Source organism: Dreissena polymorpha, chromosome 5 (genome assembly GCF_020536995.1).
Source record: "Dreissena polymorpha isolate Duluth1 chromosome 5, UMN_Dpol_1.0, whole genome shotgun sequence".
NCBI lineage: Eukaryota > Metazoa > Mollusca > Bivalvia > Myida > Dreissenidae > Dreissena > Dreissena polymorpha.
In genome coordinates, this window is record NC_068359.1 from 4,931,128 (window position 1) to 4,955,115 (window position 23,988).

The following is a 23,988-nucleotide window of genomic DNA, read 5'->3' on the forward strand; positions in this document are numbered from 1 at the left end:
AACATGGCCATCACAGTTTTACTGACATGAACACCCATGTCTTTTGTAGGGCTCACACCATGGCCATGACAGTTTTACTGACATTAACATCCATGTCCATTGTAGGGCTCACACCATGGCCATCACAGGCTGCTGTTTTTCAATGTCTGCAAAAGTGCTCGTGACCTCCTCTGTGGATTCTGAGGGTAAGGAGGACTCTTGAAAGTAAAGTATTTGAAGTAGGGACCTTAGTTTCCTTCAAATTATCTCCAACGAGAGATAAAGACTCATGCAGAACAAATTGTACAAAAGTTCAACTATTTTAAATCCTCTTTTTTTTTTTTTTACTTTGTGATTAGGGAATGAGTTGATTATAATGATCATACAGAGTTAAAAGAAATAAGAATTGCACTTGTCTGTTTTTCTGTATGTATGCCTGTATTTTTTTGCGTACTTACGTTCCGTAGCTTGTTTTATCTTTCATTTGCCACTGTGTGGATCTTGATCAAACTTTTACTGAAATAATGGAATTTGGCGATTTTTGACAGAATTATGACCATTTGTCTTTTTTCCACCAAAAATTATATAGTTGCATGAATCTATTGTTTTCAATTCCTCCCTGAATATTAATTGGTGCATAGTGCATATAAGTTTTCAAAGTTGAATAATATTAATGTGTGGATGATGTTGATGTAAGGGATTTGTTCTGCAACAATATTTGTTAGAATTGTGGCCCTTTGTCTGTTTTTCCAGTGTAAAATAATTTGGTACCAATTTTTTTTGTTTATTTTTAACTAACTACTTGTTGAAATTCGCTCGCTCAAACATTCAAAGTTTAAAGACCTTGCTGTGAATGATGATTGTATAGAAAGGAAATTTGACTGCATCCATTGTGTGCTTAATTATGGCCCATTCTATCTTTGTGTGCATCAGAATATATAGGGGATTTGTTTGTGTGCAAACATGTGTTAAAGGGGGCATCAGGGGTTTGACACATGTCTTGTTTGGTCATGTTAAGTTCGGCAAATAGCAATAACAGAGTTTAATACAAATGTTTATAAGCATTCCATACAAAAATGTATACATTGCAAAAATATAAGAGATACAGGATCTACAATTAACAAGGGCTTAACCAACTACAAGGCATTACCTGTTTCTCCTGAGTATTCAGGGGACGTAATCAACTTATTTCTTCAATTGCATTTGTTGCAACCTGAGTTGTCATTTAGAAGATATCTTAAACTTTTTATTAATAATATTTTTTGTTTATTGTTGAAAAATAAAGATTTCCAATGACTGGTTGTAAAGTTACTGTATCATAAGAAAATATTTTAGATTGTTATTTTCAAAACATGCCAATACATTCCAGTGAAAGTATGGAGTCTGACAGGTGGACTGGTTCATACGTTCAGGGGTCATTCCCGCGCAGTAACCAGTCTGTTACTTCACCCAGACACCTCATCAGTTGTCATCACTTCATCCCTGGATGGCTCCATTCGCATGTGGTCACTTGATACCATGGACCTGTTATACATGTAAGAGATTGCTGTGAATGGTTTTCAAGTTTTAAACTTAGCTCCCAAAATGATGATAGAAATTGGGGTATAAGTCACATTTATGACAAGGCTTTAGTTTGAATTACGCTAGTCATATTAATTATTGATATTTAAAAAGTAAAATAAAAAAGGAATTTAGTCAGCAGGACTTGAAAAAGCTTGAAACAGCAGTTTACTTACATTTTTTTATCTGAATTTTTTATCCTAGAAAGTAGATCAGTATTTTATGTACTTTTCCTATTTTAATAGTATCTTCTTACTTGATATAATTTTGTGGTTCTATCAAATGTATAATCATAACAATGCTAGCATGGAATATTTTGCTAAAAAGAAACCAAAATCAAGGATAGAGTATTTCTGAAGTAGTTAAAGGACCTTTTGCTTAGTCAGAAATGTTCTTCTTGTCATCTGTAGGATCGTGGTGTCTGCAGACGGCGTACTGTGGATGGGTCTGACAGACGACAAGATGCTGTATGTGAGCACCTGCAGAAACATCACACTTTGGCACCTCAACAAGTTCTACAGCTTCTGGAGCTTGGCACGCAGCCAAGTCACCAATCTATTTTTAGCCGGATGTGAGGAAAAGTCCACTAGACTTGTTGCTATAGGAGATGATAGCAGGTAAGCTGATCTACCTCTTCGAAAATGGGATATTTTATCCCCATAAAAAATAGTGAACAGTTAAGAAAAGAAAAGGTTTTGCATTGCTTAATGCTATAAGGTTATGGGATACAACTGGCAACTGCATGTGAGTAGGAATCTGATGAAAAGATTGTATAGACTGTCTTCATGATATGTTTTTAAAACTTAAAAAAGGTATTACGGTGTAGGAGTACAATTTGGCTTTGTTAAGTGTTCTTATTTTCACTTTGTTGGTTAAAACTGATGGTTAAATTGGGAACTCTTAACATTAGAGCTGCAACGATTCACCAACAGCTCGATTCAATTCGATTTCGATTTCAGAAACTCCGATACCGATTTTTTCGATTCGATTCATCTTCAAACCTAGTTTTATCATATATTCACTCTTATGCCTCAAAATTAACATTTCTGTTCAAATGTGATTTCAATAAAACATATAAAAAAAGAACAGCAAATTAGGACTCAATTTTAATATAAAAAACTTCTGACTAGAAGATTGTGTTGATTACACAATAATAAAAAAATAAATAATCATAAGAACGTATCTGGAATCAGTTGAATGGTAGTATTATCACTATTATACTTTTACACACAACCGCTATAAACATGTCTACCATTGTGCCATGACAGCATCACCTGCTACCTGTAGGACAAATCACACTCTCTAATAAACTTAACAAAACTCCAACAGAAATATAACTACATTTCTGGCTGGCGACTTGAGTAGTTGCACTTGTGCGACCTCTAAGTCTTAGTCTTGCTAAATCAACGTTATGTTTGCGTTTGACATATTGCATTAGATTAGTGGTTGAGCCGGACTTAGCGTACGCCACATCCGTGAAGCACAGTTTACACTTTGCTTTATCGGTAGGGCTACCATCCTGAAACCCAAAATACTGCCACACTTTTGATTCTAGCTTCTTAGGCGCATCTGATAATTTCAATTTGTCGGCAACAACTTGTTCAGCCATTTTGACGCTTTTTCCGAAAGTAGACCATAACGGGCTTATTGATTTGATGACTAAAGTAATAAGCAACCAATCGTGTGCGTCGTAATTACAGGTAAAGATAAAACCTACACCTTCCTGTATCAATAGGCAGAATACAGCGCGCTTTACGTATCTATGTATTTATATGTATATATGTTAAAGAATCGAATCGAATTTGGTAGGTTTGGTATCGAAATCGAATCGAAGCATTTCGAATCGATTTTCGATGAATCGGATCGAATCGTTGCAGCTCTACTTAACATAAAAAAGAAATTTATGGTACAGGTAAAAATGCATATGCTCAAAGTGCATCCTTTATGTTTGATATGTGATGAAAAAACAAAGATTGATTGGCATGGGTTGTGTGCCATCTCATAGCAGCCTTTGCAATCTGCAGAGACTAAACAAAAACACTTCTTTCCCACATTTGACTTTACAAATATAAATGCCGTATATTTGTACCATATCAGCATATGCTGACTGATCTGCAACAAATCAAGTTTTCCCATATCATTCCTATTTGAGCCTCATTCTGGGAAAACTGGGCTTAATGCATGTGCATAAAGTGTTCTCCCAGATAAGCCTTTGCAGTCCGCACAGGCTAATCAGGGACAACTCTCCTCCTAAGCTAGATTTTTGTTTTGAAGAATTTTCCTTTATACTATAATTCCATAAAAGCAGAAAGTGTCATCCTTAATTAGCCAATGCGGAATGCACAAGCTAATCTGGGATGACACTTTACACACATGCATTAAGCCCAGTTTTCTCAGAACGCGGCTGATGTTAATTCTAGTGTGCGTATCTTCTGCCGTGGCAACCACAAGAACATCTCCACCGTGCTCCCCCCACCCGATATCTCGCCTCTGCAGAAGGTTCTCAGTGTCTGCTACAGCCGTGAGAAGAATGCTGCCTTTCTATTGGTCAACCCGAGAGAAATATGGGTCTATACAACTAGGTATGACCAAATGTTCTGGGAAAACTGGGCTTTATGCATGTGCTTTAAGTGTCGTCCCAGATTAGCCAGTGCAGACTGTACAGGCTAATTAGGGATGACACTTTCAGTTTGTACTATAATTTTTCTAAGAAGATGCTTTCTTTAAATACAAAATTATATACAAGTGGATAGGTCTGTTCCTGATTAGCCTATGCACAGTGCACAGGCTAATCGGCGACCAAACTTTACGCACATGCATTAAGCCCAGTTTTCCCAGAACAAGGTGCATTTGATTAAAACTACAGGCCTTGGCCAGGGGATCATGTTTATGTGCAGCGCAAATAAACTTACCAGAGTATGGAACACATGCATATTTTTTTTTATTTTTTTTTTCTCAAAAAAGCAACACAATACAACAGGTACCGGGTAATATTGGTTTTTAAAGTATGAACGCATACAAAAACAATGTCTTTGTTCTTGTAACGCTAGGGCAATATAGGTACCAACATTGAGTTGCTGCCTTAAAAAATACCTTATTCCAAGTATCATGCAGTTATTCCAATTATTAACAGATGCTAATGGATTCACAAAAATCAAAGGAACATTACTGCACATTCAAGATTAATCATTATTGATCAATATTTTAATATGCTAATCTTGTGGCATTGAACTATCAGTCTTTATGTTTGAAAAATGGAAATGCCCTACTGTCCACACCATTTTGCCTCTGTTATGTTATGCTAACTGGCTCTATAGTGTGGCAATTTTAAAATTGTTGTAAAACCACCTTGAGAAGGGTGATAAACATACGATGACAAGATTCCATTATCATGACAATCGGTTTATAGGGAACACATTAAATCATCGAATTAATTGTGATGGTTTGCCATGATTTTGCACAAATCTAGCAATCACTTTAGGAAACCTAATTATGGCAGTAATTGATCCCACAAAATCAAAACTGACAATGATGATCGTACAACAGCATGAAAATGACTTTTAGCTTTACTGTAAGACACTCAACAACCAGGTGCTGCTTCATGTTTGTTTTAATTTTTAACTTACAAAAATTATGCCTATCTATTTGACATTACACATCGCATGTTTTTCAGGACTGACCCTGCCAGTCGTATATCCAAGTGGACAGTTTATGATCTACAACTGCCGTACATCACAGGGGATTCATCCCTTTTCCCGCCGGGGTAAGGTAGCTTGAGCAATAATCATCACAGGCAAGTTTACCAACTAATCACTTGACCAAATACATTGTTTCTTATAGGTCACATTTTATTTCACTTCCTTTTTATACACATTATTATTTAAGGGTTTATTTATACAAATTCGTCACTTAGTTTAATAATGTACCTTGGCTTAAACGGTATTTCTAATCTTTTTGCTGATAGGGTCAGGAATATTTTCAGTGTTGTTGAAGCAAATATGCAACAAAACCATATTAAAATAAATCCAATATTGGCTATAAAACAGATCTTGTCCACTATATTATGAATTTAAGAATATGCTAGTTTCTTGGTTGTCTATTTTTGCCTTACAGTTGCAAATGCTCCCTGTAAATAGGCGAGTGTCACAGTCCGGGATCATTCAAATTCTAAATTCCTGATGGTTGATTTCTCATATTATATAGTCTCCCCATTTTAGTGTAAGAAAATCATATTAATGATTTGACATCTTTACTTCAATAGTTCTAATAGTGCCACATTTTTTTATATGTTATATTTTTAACTGTTGTTGTTTGGTCTGGTTATAAAGAACAAAGAGACTAAAGAGAATTTTCCTCACATTAACAAAAAATTTTACTTCTAAATAAGAAATTTCAACTTGGAACAAATACAGAAAAAACAGCTTGCCATTTGCAAAGAATATAACAGTCTGATTTAGGGGGTTTCCACTGACATGCACATACATGTACCTCAAAAATCAAGCCCACATGCATCTGCCACAGACAAATTAAACACAAAACAAGTCTTGTTCTCAAGCAATAGTCACTTGTCCAAATATAAATCGTATTGTATTCGGGTTTTGATGATTTGCTTCCAAAACAATTTATTATTAAATATAACATTGTTTTAATTGATAATAATTCTAATATTGCCAATCTGCAGGGGTGGGAATCAGCCCCCGAGCTCATTTCTGGCCTTGCATCGAGCGACTGAGAATGGCAGTGGCAATGAGATAGCTGCCAACTGCTGTAGCTTGTGTATTCTGAACTCTCCAGCCATCATGTGGACACTGCATGGACCTTGCAGCCCCATCAGGTAAGATGGGAACAGGGGGGGGGTGGTCATGAGGGGGCTGTTAATACCATGAATGGGAAAAATCTTAATGAACGTCATTGGTCTCTCCAGCCATCATGTGGACACTGCATGGACCTTGCAGCCCCATCAGGTAAGATGGGAACAGGGGGTTGGGGGTCATGTGGGGGCTGTTAATAACATGGATGGGGAAAATCTTATAGAACGTCATTCTCTCGAGCCATCATGTGGACACTGCATGGACCTTGCTGCCCCATCAGGGAAGATGGAAAAGAGCTTTTAATAATTTGTAAGATGTTATCGGAAAAATATGCAGTGCACAAGAACTGTAACTTGCTGCAATATTTTTTGAGTGATCATCCTTCAATAATGTCTTATCTTAAATTGTGTGTGTAGTATATCTTGAAAACTGAAATACGTATCAACTTGAAACTTGGAAGGATACATGTAGGTAGATATATATCATAAATGGGATGTACAGTGCAAAAAAAACTATAACTCTTTATCCAATGTTCTTTGAGTTATTGCCCTTTGTTAATAAGTATAAGAGGTATCAACTTCTACATAATGGGTAGATGAGATGTAGATGAGAAGAAGTGCAGTGAAAAAGAACCATTACTCCTGCTTTTATAATTTGGCAGTTATTGCCCTTGCCAATGTTCATGTTGAAAGTTTGTACTATGCATATCTTGGCTATGATGTGAGTTATCAAAATGAAACTTTATAGCAGGAAGCTTGCATGGTTGGGAAAATGAACAACCAATGCCCAACAAAGTGGCATGTGGGGGTATTTCAAGCATGACTGCAACAGGTCTAGTGTGTGCTTGTGCCTTATTTGTGGCAATGACAACCAGGTAACTGCACATTCACTGGGTGACTTTTATGTGTGCATGTATTGCCTATATACCTTACAAAGGGCTTAACTGCTCCGTAGGGTGTGTTACAAAGGTTGTCTGTTAGTTAGAGGTCAAGGTATCTACTAGTATGTGATGTCATGACATCTCAGCTGTCTCTAGGTCTTCTGATATTTTAAGGCTGAAACTTCTTTGATGCAGAGTCATATAAATTGTTGTTATGCAACATATGTGTTCACACTATTGAAAATAGTCAGGTTTAAATATTTTTATGATTAAATAATTTGATGGCAAAACTATGCTATACAACATATTCAACATGTTAAAAGAACAGTTTCACACTCTTGGAAATTAGCATCACAAGCATACCTTGGTCAATATTCTGAATATAAAATCAGTTTTTCTCAATTTTAAGATGAATTTTAACATGGTTCTAAACTTGGTAATAGCAAATGTTTTTAAAGAGTTTTGATCACGACAAAACCTGAGTTTGCACAAGAATATGTGAGTCAATGTATAGTTGTGATTTTGTAATTTTTTTGTGAGCTTACTGTATTCTCAATACTCAGCTGATTGGAAATCCTCATATTCAGTGTAGAACAACAAATCGGAGAATGTGTGTGATACAAGGCCAATATCAATAAACCATAGTAAGTTACTATTGTTTATCAGTTGTTTCGATTTTTTAAATGCAAAATGTTAAGTTGCAAGAATCTCAACTGGCCTATGAGAGATTTTTATGCCCTCGGTAGGGTGGCATATAGCAGTTGAACTGTCCGTCTGTATGTCAGTTTGTCAGTATGTCAGTCAGTCTGTCCGTCCGTCTGAAAAAAAACTTTAACATTGGCCATAACTGTTTAAATATTGAAGATAGCAACTTGATGTTTGGCATGCATGTGTATCTCATGGAGCTGCACATTTTGAGTGGTAAAATTTCAAGGTGAACATCATCCTTCAAGGTCTAGGGTCGAAAAAACAAATCCAAGGGAAGTAATAAGCTTTAAATGGACATAATTATCTGACCTGCCAACATATATATTTTTGTTTAATAAATAAAAGCGGCGCAGTAGGCAGCATTGTGTTTCTGACAAACACATTGTGGTAAAAGGTCAAGGTCATTCTTCAAGGTCTATGGTAAAAAATACAAATTCAAGGGAAGTAATAAGCTTTAAAGGGAGATAATTATTAAATATTGAACATAGCAACTTGATATTTGGCATGCATGTGTATCTCATGGAGCTGCACATTTTGAGTGGTGAATCTACAGTCACGGTAGTGGCTTTTAATTATTTGCTACTAAAAATAGAGATTTGTTAGAGACAATTATTTTCAAGGGAAGTAATTTATATAATTATAAATCTCATATTATGAATTTCCTTACCAAGAATTTAAGTTCTGTTCACAGTTACTGTACAGATTTATTATTTTGATTATTTATAACTCAAATGATTGATTTGTGAAAGTTTTTTTAAATGATATACATTGTAATTATCATTTCTTTCCTGTTTGAATTTGTGAATGGTTGTGTTCATTACATACCTTTAGACTTTATGTCCATAGATACATGATGAACTCTGGCTATGATCTCTTTGATAAACCACTGGCCTTGGTTGTCAGTGATGTCGGACTTGGTCATTTTTGACTGTCTACAGACCACCCCCCCCCCCACCCCCGGTTGGATTTAGGACAAAATCCAAGGGAAGTAATAAGCTTTAAAGGGAGATGATTTCTATACCTCCCAAATGATAAATAGAAATTTTATTTTAAAGCTGCGCAGTAGGGGGCATTGTGTTTCTGACGAACACTTCTCTTGTTTTAAATTCCTTTATCCTTTTAATTTTGATGATCTGTTTGTAAGAAATGTTTGTTTTCCATATAGGCGCACATTTCTCCTACTGGGGATGGAGGATGGGAGAATTCTGTTCATGGACCCAGTGATAAAGGGACAGAAGTACATGGAACTGAAGGCTTCCAAGGATGCTGTGAGTGGTGGGGCTTGGGGACTAGTCCAATATAATACCTCCATGAGTGGTGGGGCTTGGGGACTCCTGCAATATAATACCTCCATGAGTAGTGGGGCTTGGGGACTCGTGCAATATAATACCTCCATGAGTGGTGGGGTTTGGGGAGTCGTGCAATATAATACCTCCATGAGTGGTGGGGTTTGGCGAGTCGTGCAATATAATACCTCCATGAGTGGTGGGGTTTGGGGAGTTGTGCAATATAATACCTCCATGAGTGGTGGGGTTTGGGGAGTCGTGCAATATAATACCTCCATGAGTGGTGGGGTTTGGGGAGTCGTGCAATATAATACCTCCATGAGTGTTGGGGAATGGGTAGTCATGCGATATAATACCTCCATGAGTGGTGGGGCTTGGGGACTAGTCCAATATAATACCTCCATGAGTGGTGGGGCTTGGGGACTAGTCCAATATAATACCTCCATGAGTGGTGGGGCTAGGGGACTAGTCCAATATAATACCTCCATGAGTGGTGGGGCTAGGGGACTCGTGCCATATAATACCTCCATACCATGGACATATTTTACTAGAGCATTGAAATTCTTTACTATACACATCTTCTAAATTTAAGAAGGAAACCTGAAAAAAGCAGGAAGGATGTTAAAATATATGAATATAGATGATGAAGGCAAACAAAATACATGTTTACCTTGTTATTCCAAAGTCCCATGAATTGGTCTAAATAAAAATCTGCTATAATAATGGGTCAGATTAAATATATTTTGCAATAATGATGTTTGCAGATTTTTTCAATGAACGATTCAGAATATTTTAAACAGTTAACTTTCAATGAGAATGTCCTAAATCCATAACTGGGAAAGCAGTGTGATAATTGTCTATTTATTACTGACTAATGTGTCCATTTTTAAAATTTAAACCTATTTATTTTAGCTTGATTACATGAAAAGCCTAAGGCTTATTGAAACGCTCTCAATTCCATTGTCTGGGACTAAGAATCAGTACTTGGTATCTTCGAGGGATATCAAAATAATGCTCCCACAGTGGGGATCGAACACATGACCTCCCGATCGCTAGGTGGATCCCATATCCACGACGCCGCATTGACCTTATCGTCTACTGAATGTAATAACTAGGGTAACTGACATTTTGTGAATTGTTCAGGAAAGCATATTTTTAGGCATTTTCCAAAATACAGTAAGAGCACCTACGTTATTTTTTGCGCTCAAAATATTTCAGTGTTGAAATTATGATAACTGCTCCTTTCTTAATTTTTGATTGTTTTAAAAAAGACATATCAATTTGGAGTTTTGTTTCATTTTTCAAGTGTTATTATAATACTAATCAGAAAATTTGAATACGGAAAAATGTTTATTATTTTTAAAAAACATCTTTTTGCTTCTCCTGAAAATTTAACAAAATGTCAGTTACGCTACTTTTTACATTCAGAAACATTCAGAAAATGACATGTGTTTGTTATGTCAATTTCGAAAATTTGATAAAAACATTATTTTTACCAAAAAGTTTGACCTTTATTTTAACAGTTGATGTATGTCACCTTAATAAACACAAAAATGGAAAACAGTAAAAATGTATAAAAATGTCAGTTACATGACTTATTACATTCAGTAGGCGTTATGTCCTTTAAGTGACCTCATTCAGTTTATTCTGCCAATATTGTGAAATGTTTGACAACTTTTAATAAGACTGAATTCCGAAATCAATTGATCACATAAATGAAAATTGTAGAAATAAATATTATAGCACTGTTCAAAAGTGTGTGTTTTCCTGTATTCAGATACAGGAGATGCGTCATGACGTGGCTCACAAGAGCCTGATCACGCTGTGTCGCCTGAAGACCCTCGTGCTGATACAGGTCTGGGGCCTGCCTCAGCTGGACCTCATGCATGAGTTCTACTGCGCACCTGACGTCACCAGCTATGGCAGAGTGGTATGCATTGCTTTCAGTTTAATGTCAGAATATTATTTTGGCTGATTGTTCACCAAATCTCACCAGCTATAGCCAAGTGGTGGTGTACTGTAGGTTGTCTTTCAAACAGGGACCTTTTGCCTGTGTAAGCTCATGTTGCATAATCAATCCTTTACATTATATTTTTTTACTTCATTGCATGTGTTATACCCTTGTAAGCACATTTTGGAAGGTATTATATTGGACTCACGGGGTCAGTCTGTAGACAGTTTCTTCTTCAATTGTATGTTTGTAGAGCAAACTGCCTCCACTTTGAGTTAGAATCTGGGCCATGTGGGTCCAAAAACAAGGTTCCCAGTTAAAATCTTGAAAAACTTTGTTTTCTTTAGATGCCTATTTTATTACTCAATCTTGAGGAAAATTGGTCAGAATGTTTATCCTTAAAATATAAAGGCTAACTTAAAATGTGGGTTCAAAACAAGGTTGACAAGTCAAATCTTCAAAAACCTTTTGACCTCTCTTAGGGTGTTTATGACTCAATCTTAAATAAACATGATCAGAATATTTATCTAGATATTATACAGGCCAAGTTTGAATGATGGTCAACTGCAACCAAAAACTAGGTTATCAGGTCAAATCTTATAAAAATCTTGTTTCTACTCTAGTGGACAGCAATTAATGAGTCAGTCTTGATGAAACTTGGTCACAATGTTTATCTTGACAAAATTATGGCCATGATTGAATCCAGGCCAATTAGGGTAAACAATTAGGTCAAGTGTTAGACAGTTGGTTTTTCCTTATGAGGTTTACGCTTCAGGCCCAAAATTGTCTCTAGTGTCTTTCATGATAGTCTGGTTATTCTCCACAAAACTCACAAGCTATAGCCAAAAAGAATACTGTTTCTCCTCTTTTTCACAGTCATTTATTTTTGAATATCAAAACATTTGTATTGCAAATAGAATGTTGATATCAATTTTTTATTCATAGGTTTATATGTTTCTTTTTATCTGACTATCTGATGTGTACCACCATCGCTTCTCTTTCAATGACCCCTGTAATGCATGTGCTCTAAACAGTAACTTAGCTTGTTAATAAACATCAAGCTGAAACCGTTTGTCGTCATGAGCTTAAATTGCATCTTCCACTCATGACTGGTGATTACATTGAACTGCAATTTTGATCAGGAATTATTTTTTCATTACAATAATAAATGTACTGATATTAACTTAAGCATTTCTTTCACTCCTCTGTTTTATAGCATGTCTGTTTATAGTCCTTGTAAGACTCAAGTTTTTTTAACAAAGAGCTGTTGTATTGGGTTCAACATGATATAGCACCCTATTCAGGTAAATCCTGATCTCTGTTTCAGGGTTTGTCCATGCTGACAGGTCATGAGTCCGGCCACGTGAGTCTACACCCCCTGGAACCTGCAGAAGACCTTGGCATTATCAAGTCAAAGCGTAAGCCATGGCAACAGTGTTATGAATTAATTGTCCATTATAATTATGCAGAGTTATAAATAATTAAGAATGGGCTCTGAATCCTTGGCCCTTAAAACGTGTGTTGGGTTCCAAAATTATATTCAGATAGAACTTGTATGTTCTCTATATAAGAGGTGTTGAATGAACTTTCTGGGAGGAACTAGGGTCATGGCTTTAGTTTGCAATATTAGTCGTGTCAAAATAAATATGAAATCATCCAATATAAAATATTAAGTCTTGTTAAATGTAATATCAAGTCTTGTAATATTTAGTAATATAATGTGAAATATCAATACATGTTTTATGAAATATCAAATATTGTAAAGTGTAATGTTAAGTTGTGTGATATTTAATATTAATTTGTGTGATTATATATAATGTATAGTAATTCATGTGATATGTAATATTAATTCATGTGATATGTAATATTAATTCATGTGATATGTGATATTAATTCGTGTGATATGTGATATTAATTTGTGTGATATATAATATTAATTCATGTAATATAGTATATTAAGTCATGGAAAATGATAAAACCATATTATGTGGAATGTTTATTTATTAAGTATGTAATATTAAGTTGTGTATTTTTTTTTTTAATTGTACACTATTATATATGAAATATATATAGTGGAGCTATCCTACTCACGGCGTTAGCGTGAGCGTGCAAATGTTAAAGTTTGCGTACCACCCCAAATATTTCCTATGTCCCTTGACATATTGCTTTCATATTTTGCATACTTCTTTACCAACATGACCCCAACCTATAAACAAGAGCAGACAACTGTATCAAGCATTTTGTAAGAATTATGGCCCTTTTTCCACTTAGAATATGCATATTATTGATAACTCTATGTTAAAGTTTGCGTACTTTCTCAAATATTTTCAATGTCTCTTGACATATTGCTTTTATATTTTTCATATTTCTTTACCAACATGACCCCAACCTATAAACAAGAGCAGACAACTGTATCAAGCATTTTGTAGGAATTATGGCCCTTTTTTGTCTTTGTAACTTTGAATATTTTGTTAAATTTTGTGGTTTGATCCACTTTACTTCTAAAGTATCAAGGCTAATGCTTTCAAACTTCAAATACTTTCTTACTATCATGATGTTACTGTACCTTGCAAGTTTAATTTGACCTTGACCTTTGAATGACCTTGACTCTCAAGGTCAAATTAATAAATTTTGCTTAAATTGCCATAACTTCTTTATTTAACATCAGATTTGATTCATACTTTGACAAAACAACACTTGCCTGACATACCACAATGGACTCCACCCAAACTTTCCTCCACGCCCCACCCCAGAATCCCCCCCCCCCCCCCCCCCCCAAAAAAAAATTATTTTTTATTTTTTTGAAAGATCATCTATTAAATGACCACACACCCACATTATACCCCCCTCTCCATGATGGCTTACGTTATACTGTCAAGCACTCAAATAGTTGAGTGCGCTTTCCTCTGACACTATACCACTATATATAAGACCTCTAATGTAATTTCTGCGACCATTTGTAGAAGAGCCTCCCTATGACAGTGTTGTGGACACCAAGAGACGACCTGAACATCAGAAGTCTGTGGTCGCCCTGGATGCACTGGCAGCCCTTCAGATATATGTCACTTGCAGGTCTGTACCTCTGGTGTAAATGTCATCTATCAGTTGACATGAAAATAAGTTAAGTAATACTAGCATTCTTGTTTGATAACACTGCAAGTGTGAGGGTGTAGAACACATAGGCCCCTCTCCCAACATACTAAACATAAATAAATAAAGCCAATGCACATGCTAATGTTTATATACACACAAAAGCCTGTAGTGCCCCTGAAGAAAATAGAGCAAGAACACTTCTTATCCTACCATTAGATGATTTATAAGGTAACCAAACAAATGAACGAGAAAATAATCAAAAGCATAGGCTATCAATATACAATAGCCAATAAAGGATTCTTCCAATTAAAAAGTTCCTTAATAAGGTACTATACTTTCCGCCTTAACTTGATTTTTGCCAAGAAGAGACTTCAATTCTTTAAACAAAAAAATATCGTAAAAGTTGATCTGAGACGACACTTTACACACATGCATTAAAGCCTGTTTTCTCAAAGTGCGGCTCAGTTTATAATTTGTTCTCAGTGTGGATGGAGCCATCAAGGTGTGGGATGAGAACAAGGTGCTTCTCACTGAGATCATGCTGGAAGAGTCTCCCAGTTCGGCAGCGTTTCTCAATGACATGGGTGACCTGCTTGTGGGGTTCAAGAATCACATCTTCTACATTGATCACACAAAGTGTGAGTGGGCTCTGTAGAATATCTTGCACAAATTGATGACATGAAAGTAACGTGTATAAACTATCTGAGATATTAAATATTACATTTGACAGATGTTATCATTATCAATGAAGTCAATTTCGTTTTTCAGTTTATCATTTATTGTTTGTCTATTAACAGATATATACAATATGAATTTATTTGTTATATTTAAAGGTAATAAATTATAATATTTTTGCTGTCATTCTATGTTTATTGCAATTGAGTTCATTGTCTTCAGGGTTAAATATTTTTTTATATGATCTATTTACCATTTAAGCATTATATTCGCCCTTTTCATGTGCCTTTCATTGAATTCTACACCATATCCCATTCTAAAAATTGAATTGCACTGTAACGTCCATGCATTCCTTGTTTTAACCATGTCCACCTGTAACACTGCTTTACCCATCTGTTACAGTGTGTCCTGCATTTAAACCACCTGAAATTGAGATGGAAACTTCTGACCAAGGTTTGTAATCATTCTGATGTCCTTCATTTTAATGTGTACACATGTTCCTTAAATTCACAAAGTTCACTTCTCAAATTGTTTGAAAACAAAATATATATATATCCATATAGATTTTTTTTACAATTGCATGCCTGACTTTAAGATTACTTTACATTGAATGTAGGGTGCTGTAAGCAGTACTCAGTAGTTCTGTTGAATGTTCCACTCAAAGTTAAGTGTTTCATGTATCAATATGTATAAGTCAGTGAACCATAAGCTGCTGTATCCAAAGGTTTATCTTGTGTTTTTGGTATAGTAACTTGAAATGTGCCAAATTACAAAAATGATTTCATAATATTTATTCCTTGTATACCAATTACTATTTGATGACATATTCTGTCACCTGCTGCAGAGTCGGATGTGTATGAAGACCCACGAGTCCTGTATGAGTTGTTGGTAGAAGACGATGAAGAAGTCACCCTGGATAACTACCTGGTAATACGGCTGCCTTAAAGTATTCATTTTATTTAAGTGTCATTTAGTTGACTAAAATCTTTTGTATGTCATACACCCTTTTCTATCTGAAAATATTTAATAGAAGTAGGTGGTAGGTTATATTATACTCATGTACCTCTCAATTATGATCCAATTATTTGCAAAACTCTTACTGCTATAGATAAGTTCACATTCAATCATACTTTATCTCTATCCCATACCCACATGCAAAATCTTTTCCTTACATTTACACAAAAAAATTATGCCCCCAGTTTACAGGGGGAGGGGGAGAGCATGATTCAGAATGTGAACTTGCATACCTTCATAATTTGGTGGGGGTATTTTCGCCACAACCATATTGATTGCCCCTTATAAATGTACATTTGTATGCACCCAACATCTACTGATGCGGTAGGCATGTAGATATTGTCCTGTCTGTTTGCTTGTTTTTTTGTCCATCGGTCCAAAGCAGGTTAACACAAAATGGCACGTCTCATCTTACATCAATATTGTTTACTACAAAGCTTTAAAACACCAGACCTCCGTTTACCTTGGCATTGACTGCCTTGTTGATTTAGAAGGTCAAAATCTTTGGTTAACCCAAATGTGCACCTTTTTTCTAATATAAATACTGCATAAAGCTTTTTTTCTTAAATGGATGTTATCTATGAACAATCTCTACACAACCACATCACCAGACCTTTTGTTGACCTTAAAAGTAACCTTTATTTATAAGGTCAAAATTCTTGATTATGACCAATTGACCATCAGCTATTAACAATACCACAAATATAACAATTTTGATATTTCCATTAAACAATTGACTGAGCAAACTCCATCATGTTACCTCATACATTAACATTGATCTTATTTTGTAATAAGATTTTGTTGAACCAATTATTCAATACTCACAAGGTCTGCATTGGGGGCATGGGGTTTACTGAACACAGCAAACGCTGCATTTTTTTGTGACTTATTTCGCACATAACTAAAAAAATATTGTTGCTAGAAGGCTGAACTTTACAAACATATTAACCAGCATGCAAACTTGTGTTCCTCCATAGTTTATTTGAAATAACTCCTACACAACTGGAGTTATGGCCCCCTTTTTATTCTGAGATAACATTCTGCTAGGTTGAGATGAAAACCAACACTAAAAAACCACGATACTGACTTGAAAATGTTTTTAGCAGCAGACCTTTTGGGTTTTTGATACCTGTTCTGTGTTGTCAGGTGCCGTATGACAATCTGGCGTTTGACAATGATTTTCTGGAAGGGAAGACAAAGATAGAGCAGCCTAAAACGGCAGCAGAAGTTGTAGAGAGCAGTGTAAGTGCCTATATAGTTATGTAGAAGACTGTAGAAATCAATTATGACATAGCATGATTCCCACTGCCACCCTCTACCATATTTATCTTTTCTTAGTACTGGAAATGCAGTTGCTGAATAAATTGTATTCAGAGCAGTTGCCCATTATGCTCATAGCATTCAAAGCTTTTTATTCCCCCGGTAGGGTGGCATATAGCAGTTGAACTGTCCGTCAGTGTGTCAGTATGTCAGTATGTGAGTCCGTCCGTCCGTCCGAAAACTTGAATGGCCATAACTTTTTCAATATTGAAGATAGCAACTTGATATTTGGCATGCATGTGCATCTCACGGAGCTGCACATTTTGAGTGGTGAAAGGTGAAGGTCAAGGTCATCCTTCAACGTCAAATGTCTAATATATGGCGTCTGTCCGTCTGTCGCAAAACTTTAATATTGGCCATAACTTTTGAACTATTGAAGATAGCAACTTGATATTTGGCATGCATGTGTATCTCATGAAGCTGAACATTTTAAGTGGTGAAAGGTCAAGGTCATCCTTCAAGGTCAAATGTCAAATATATGGTGTCTGTCCGTCCGAAAACTTTAACATTGGCCATAACTTTTTCAATATTGAAGATAGCAACTTGATATTTGGCATGCATGTGCATCTCACGGAGCTGCACATTTTCAGTGGTGAAGGTCAAGGTCATCCTTCAAGGTCAAATGTCTAATATATGGCCTCTGTTCGTCAGTCCGTCCAAAAACTTTAACATTGGCCATAACTTTTTCAATATTGAAGATAGCAACTTGATATTTGGCATGCATGTGTATCTCATGGAGCTGAACATTTTGAGTGGTGAAAGGTCAAGGTCAAGGTCATCCTTCAAGGTCAAATTTTCAAATATATGGCGTCTGTCCGTCCTCCGAAAACTTTAACATTGGCCATAACTTTTTCAATATTGAAGATAGCAACTTGATATTTGGCATGCATGTGCATCTCACGGAGCTGCACATTTTGAATGGTAAAAGGTGAAGGTCATGGTCATCCTTCAAGGTTAAATGTCAAATATATGGCGTCAGTCCGTCCGAAAACTTTAACATTGGCCATAACTTTTTCAATATTGAAGATAGCAACTTGATATTTGGCATGCATGTGTATCTCATGAAGCTGCACATTTAGAGTGGTGGAAGTTCAAGGTCAAGGTCATCCTTCAAGGTCAAAGGTCCAAAAAAAAAAATCAAAGCAGCGCAATTAGGGGTCATTGTGTTTCTGACGAACACATCTCTTGTTTGAACAATGTTCAAGCATTTTTGGCCATCATGCAAACAATATTGGTCAATATTCAAGTTCATAGACAGGACAAACACTAAGTTATAAGATGTGCTCTAATTTCAAATGAGCCTGGCATGTGTAACAGCACATTTTATCAACCAAAATGCTGGTATGAATTGCCATTATTTATTTATTATTAATTTAATTCAACACATAGTATATTTGATTGCCATAAACAATGTGATTGAGCATGAGACCTATCAATGTCATATGAGTATACAGAAAGTGAAAATGTTTGAGAAATATAGAAATTATTCTTATATTCTACACACAGAACATTTTCTCAATTTCTGTTTACAGGAGTCAGAGACCGAGACTGACATCTCGCTGGCCCCGTCATCTATCTACATGTCCCCTGCTGACAGTATCGAGTCCCTGTCAATGATTGACCTCACCCTAGGGGCAGACTACTCCAAGTACGATCTCCGGGATCAGATGAAGGCTACACTCAACCAAATTGGAATGAAAGGTAGGGTTGTGTGTACTTTTTTTTCCTGTTCAAATTGCGTGCTTGTGAGTCTTGTTAGGAGAATTTGGTAATGTGTTTCATAGAGTGATATTATGACATAATTGTAATAAACTTTGTGAAGCAAATCTTCTAATTAAATAAATATTTTTATGTCCCCCACTATAGTAGTGGGGGACATATTGTTTTTGCCCTGTCTGTCTGTTGGTCTGTTGGTCCGTTGGTCTGTTGGTCTGTTTGCGCCAACTTTAACATTTTGCAATAACTTTTGCTATATTGAAGATAGCAACTTCATATTTGGCATGCATGTGCATCTCGTGAAGCTGCACATTTTGAGTGGTGAAAGGTCAAGGTCAAGGTCATCCTTCAAGGTCAGAGGTCAAATATATGTGGCCAAAATCACTCATTTTATGAATACTTTTGCAATATTGAAGATAGCAACTTGATATTTGGCATGCATGTGTATCTCATGGAGCTGCACATTTTGAGTGGTGAAAGGTCAAGGTCAAGGTCATCCTTCAAGGTCAGAGGTCAAATATATGTGGCCCAAATCGCTTATTTTATAAATACTTTTGCAAAATTGAAGATAGCAACTTGATATTTGGCATGCATGTGCATCTCATGGAGCTGCACATTTTGAGTGGTGAAAGGTCAAGGTCAAGGTCATCCTTCAAGGTCAGAGGTCAAATATATGTGGCCCAAATCGCTTATTTTATGAATACTTTTGCAATATTGAAGATAGCAACTTGATATTTGGCATGCATGTGTATCTCATAGAGCTGCACATTTTGAGTGGTGAAAGGTCAAGGTCAAGGTCATCCCTCACAAGGTCAAGGTCATCCTTCAGAGTCAAACGTCATATAGGGGGACATTGTGTTTCACAAACACATCTTGTTTTTAATGTTTTAAGTGAAATATTTGTTTTCACATGATTACGTTTTATCAGAACCTATGACTGAAATATTAATTATTAAAAATAAACTTGCTGTTTATTTGTCTATATTTTGTGTGCATGCATTTCCCAGATTTTATTCACATCTACTGGTCATGTCTTTTAATTCTTTCATAGTGTACATATTTTGCCTGCATGAATTGCCCAGAAATGTGTTATTTTCACCTGTTATGGAGCTTTTTAAGATCCACTTACCTTATTTCAAAAACCAATAAGGTGTTTATACATTGCATATTTTATGACTATTAGGTGAAACAATTTGGTGCATATAAGTGCTAGTGGAGATTAACAATTCAAAAAAAAATGCTAGTTTACAGTTAAAGTTTATTGCGCTCTTTAAAATAACACACATGAAATTTATAAATGAACATTTAGTTTAAACTAGGGATGCAAAAGGTGAACCGGTTCACCTACTGAAAGGTACATGTTAACCAGTTACATTGTTTGGAAAATGTTAACCTGATTGCTTCAATTATGCTGATTCATGGACAAAATCACGATTTTTCATTTTGCGAGCGACATACTGCCAGCTTATGCTGGCGTTTAGTTAGAACAACATGCCACACCAGACATAAATAAATAACCTGTCAACAACACAGTAATAAAACAATTAACCATACCTTTGTGGTAACAAACATGGGTTACATTTTTATGTCCCCCACCACTAAAGTGGGGGACTTGTTGTTTTTGCCCTGTCTGTTGGTTGGTTGGTTGGTTAGTTGGTTTGTGTGTTTGTTTGCTCCAACTTTAACATTTTGCCATAACTTTTGCAATATTGAAGATAGCAACTTCATATTTGGCATGCATGAGTGATGAAAGGTCAAATATATAGCTTTTAAGTGGCGCAGAAGGGGACATGGTGTTTCTGACAAACACATATCTTGTTATAATTGGCACTATAGTTTTGTTTTACTTGGATAATTTAACTTGAAAACTGAGGGTATTGGGGGCTATTAGGGAAGTAATTAACGCATTTATGTAAATTGCATTAAAAGTCAGTTGAGGCGTTGGACGGCTTATTTTGCTGTTTTGTTAACCAATATCTAACACTTATTTTCTAGAAAATATAGTGTTTATAAGTAAAAACTTATGAAGATTAGCATTTGTTGTTAAAATCTTGACCATTAAAAGTTGTTTTTATTTGTATCAAAATTTAACATAATTATCACCAATTTACGTCATCTACAATGCCACCACCATTTTCTAAGGCAAGTTTTAATAAAGAAATCAAAATATTTAACGAAGTTAATTACTAAACAACAATCATATACTGTCACCTATTTGAAAATAAAATTATTAAATTAAGTATAAATGTAATATATTGCTTAAAAGTTGAGCGGCATGGTTCTTTAAGAACATAAGTTATCAGCTGTATTAAAGAGATACAACAAGAAGTAACAGAAGCGGCCAAACCAAATATGAAAAAGAGACGCGGGAAAATGAGCATTGTGTGGTTCTTATATATTTTTATGCCCCCCTTCGAAGAAGAGGGGGTATATTGCTTTGCTCATGTCGGTCGGTCGGTCGGTATGTCGGTCCGTCCACCAGGTGGTTGTCGGATGATAACTCAAGAACGCATACGCCTATGATCATGAAACTTCATAGGTAGATTGATCATGACTCGTAGATGACCCCTATTGATTTTGAGTTCACTAGGTCAAAGGTCAAGGTCACGGTGACCCGAAATAGTAAAATGGTTTCCAGATGATAACTCAAGAACGCATACGCCTAGGATCATGAAACTTCATGGGTAGATTGATCATAACTTGCAGATGACCCCTATAGATTTTGAGGTCACTAGGTCAAAGGTCAAGGTCACGGTGACCCGAAATAGTAAAATGGTTTCCGGATGATAACTCAAGAATGCATACGCCTAGGATCATGAAACTCCATAGGTAGATTGATCATGACTCGCAGATGACCCCTATTGATTTTGAGGTCACTAGGTCAAAGGTCAGGGTCACGGTGACCCGAACTAGTAAAATGGTTTCCGGATGATAACTCAAGAATGCATACGCCTAGGATCATGAAACTTCATGGGTAGATTGATCAAGACTCGTAGATGACCCCTATTGATTTTGAGGTCACTAGGTCAAAGGTCAAGGTCACGGTGACCCGAAATAGTAAAATTGTTTTAGGATTATAACTCAAGAACGCATACGCCTAGGATCATGAAACTTCATGGGTAGATTGATCATGACTGGCAGATGACCCCTATTGATTTTGAGGTCACTAGGTCAAAGGTCAAGGTCACGGTGACCCGAAATAGTAAAATGGTTTCCGGATGATAACTCAAGAACGCATACGCCTAGGATCATGAAACTTCATGGGTAGATTGATCATGACTTGCAGATGACCCCTATTGATTTTGAGGTCACTAGGTCAAAGGTCAAGGTCACGGTGACCCGAAATAGTAAAATGGTTTCCGGATGATAACTCAAGAATGCATACGCCTAGGATCATGAAACTTCATGGGTAGATTGATCAAGACTCGCAGATGACCCCTATTGATTTTGAGGTCACTAGGTCAAAGGTCAAGGTCACGGTGACCCGAAATAGTAAAATGGTTTCCGGATGATAACTCAAGAATGCATACGCCTAGGATCATGAAACTTCATGGGTAGATTGATCATGACTCGCAGATGACCCCTTTTGATTTTGAGGTCACTAGGTCAAAGGTCAAGGTCACGGTGACCCGAAATAGTAAAATGGTTTCCGGATGATAACTCAAGAACGCATATGCCTAGGATCAGGAAACTTCATAGGTAGATTGATCATGACTCACAGATGACCCCTATTGATTTTGAGGTCACAAGGTCAAAGGTTAAGGTCACGGTGACTCGAAATAGTAAAATGATTTTTGGATGATAACTCAAGAACTCTTTTGCCTAGGATCATGACACTTCATAGGTACATTGATCGTGACTCGCAGATGACCCCTAATGATTTTGAGGTCACTAGGTCAAAGGTCAAGGTCACAGTGACAAAAAACGTATTCACACAATGGCTGCCACTACAACGGACAGCCCATATTTTATTCTGTTTCCACACTGTCCAGTTAAGAGACTTACAAATTGAATTTTTGACACATGTTCATTCATAATGATGTATATGCCTTTGTTTTTGTGCCAGTAAATACTATGTTTATGGAAATGACGAGAGAATTTAACATTTAAAAAACCAATGTAATATGATATGGCAACAGGACAGTTGTGATTTGCTGGGTCAATTCTATTTAGCTTGACCATCCAAGATGTTGATAGCTTTGACAAACTGGTGGTCTGAAACATTGAGAAAATGTCACGGTTCACTGACAATAAATCAAACATGTAATTCTTGCTACGCATCTTGCATTTAATTTTGTCAATTCAAATTATATATAAAAATATAATTAATTTTTAATCTGCTTGTTAATTGAAAAACAGCAACACAGTTTGTATGTATAAAACAATGTTAATACATAAATAGGATCAAGCATATTAAAATATCAACTTAGATTTAGTTTCCTTTACTGTACAGGATTTGTAAAGTTAGGTTAATATTTGTGTATTGAACAAAAATAACAACAGTGTAAAGAAAAGTTAATTTGGGGATGTTCTATCCAAACCCTGAGAGTTCAGATTTCCTCAAATGCCAAGTAAAGATTGTAAATTTCAACCCACTCCTCTGGTTAGTTTTCAGAGCGCACATATAATTAACTTTTGAGCTTAATGTCTCATTTGTACATGCATAACTGTATTAACTCCAAACCAACTAGTACAAGTGGTAGGCCAGTATTACATGGACTGGTGTTCACTGTTTACACCATTTCACAACCCCATCTGATACTGGTCAGTATCTTGGCAAGTGGCCAAAGTTGGGAGTGGAATTAATGGTCTATTACATAACTGACTTCTGTGTGTGGTAAACACATGATACTGGTCATGTGGTAAAGTTGCACTTGTATACATTTGCCCAATACACAACACTAGCCTTGGCTATTTTTAATTAGATTGCATTGCTATCTATGGTGGTCATTGACTAGGGGAGTTAACTGCTATAAATAACATGTTTCATTACCA

At 36.0% G+C, this 23,988-nt stretch overlaps 1 protein-coding gene across 1 annotated transcript in view; it reads left to right on the forward strand.

Annotated features, from left to right (window-relative positions):
* LOC127832253 (uncharacterized) overlaps positions 1-23,988 on the forward strand; it is a 116,205-nt gene that overhangs the window by 36,775 nt on the left and 55,442 nt on the right. The window contains exons 8-22 of the mRNA XM_052357580.1: positions 106-185; positions 1,349-1,514; positions 1,950-2,156; positions 3,960-4,121; positions 5,213-5,302; positions 6,221-6,373; positions 9,104-9,206; positions 11,002-11,154; positions 12,503-12,593; positions 14,139-14,247; positions 14,752-14,906; positions 15,346-15,396; positions 15,788-15,870; positions 17,104-17,199; positions 18,810-18,978. Coding sequence (XP_052213540.1) covers positions 106-185; positions 1,349-1,514; positions 1,950-2,156; positions 3,960-4,121; positions 5,213-5,302; positions 6,221-6,373; positions 9,104-9,206; positions 11,002-11,154; positions 12,503-12,593; positions 14,139-14,247; positions 14,752-14,906; positions 15,346-15,396; positions 15,788-15,870; positions 17,104-17,199; positions 18,810-18,978 — 1,868 coding nt within the window. The remainder of the gene's footprint in view (positions 1-105; positions 186-1,348; positions 1,515-1,949; positions 2,157-3,959; positions 4,122-5,212; positions 5,303-6,220; positions 6,374-9,103; positions 9,207-11,001; positions 11,155-12,502; positions 12,594-14,138; positions 14,248-14,751; positions 14,907-15,345; positions 15,397-15,787; positions 15,871-17,103; positions 17,200-18,809; positions 18,979-23,988) is intronic.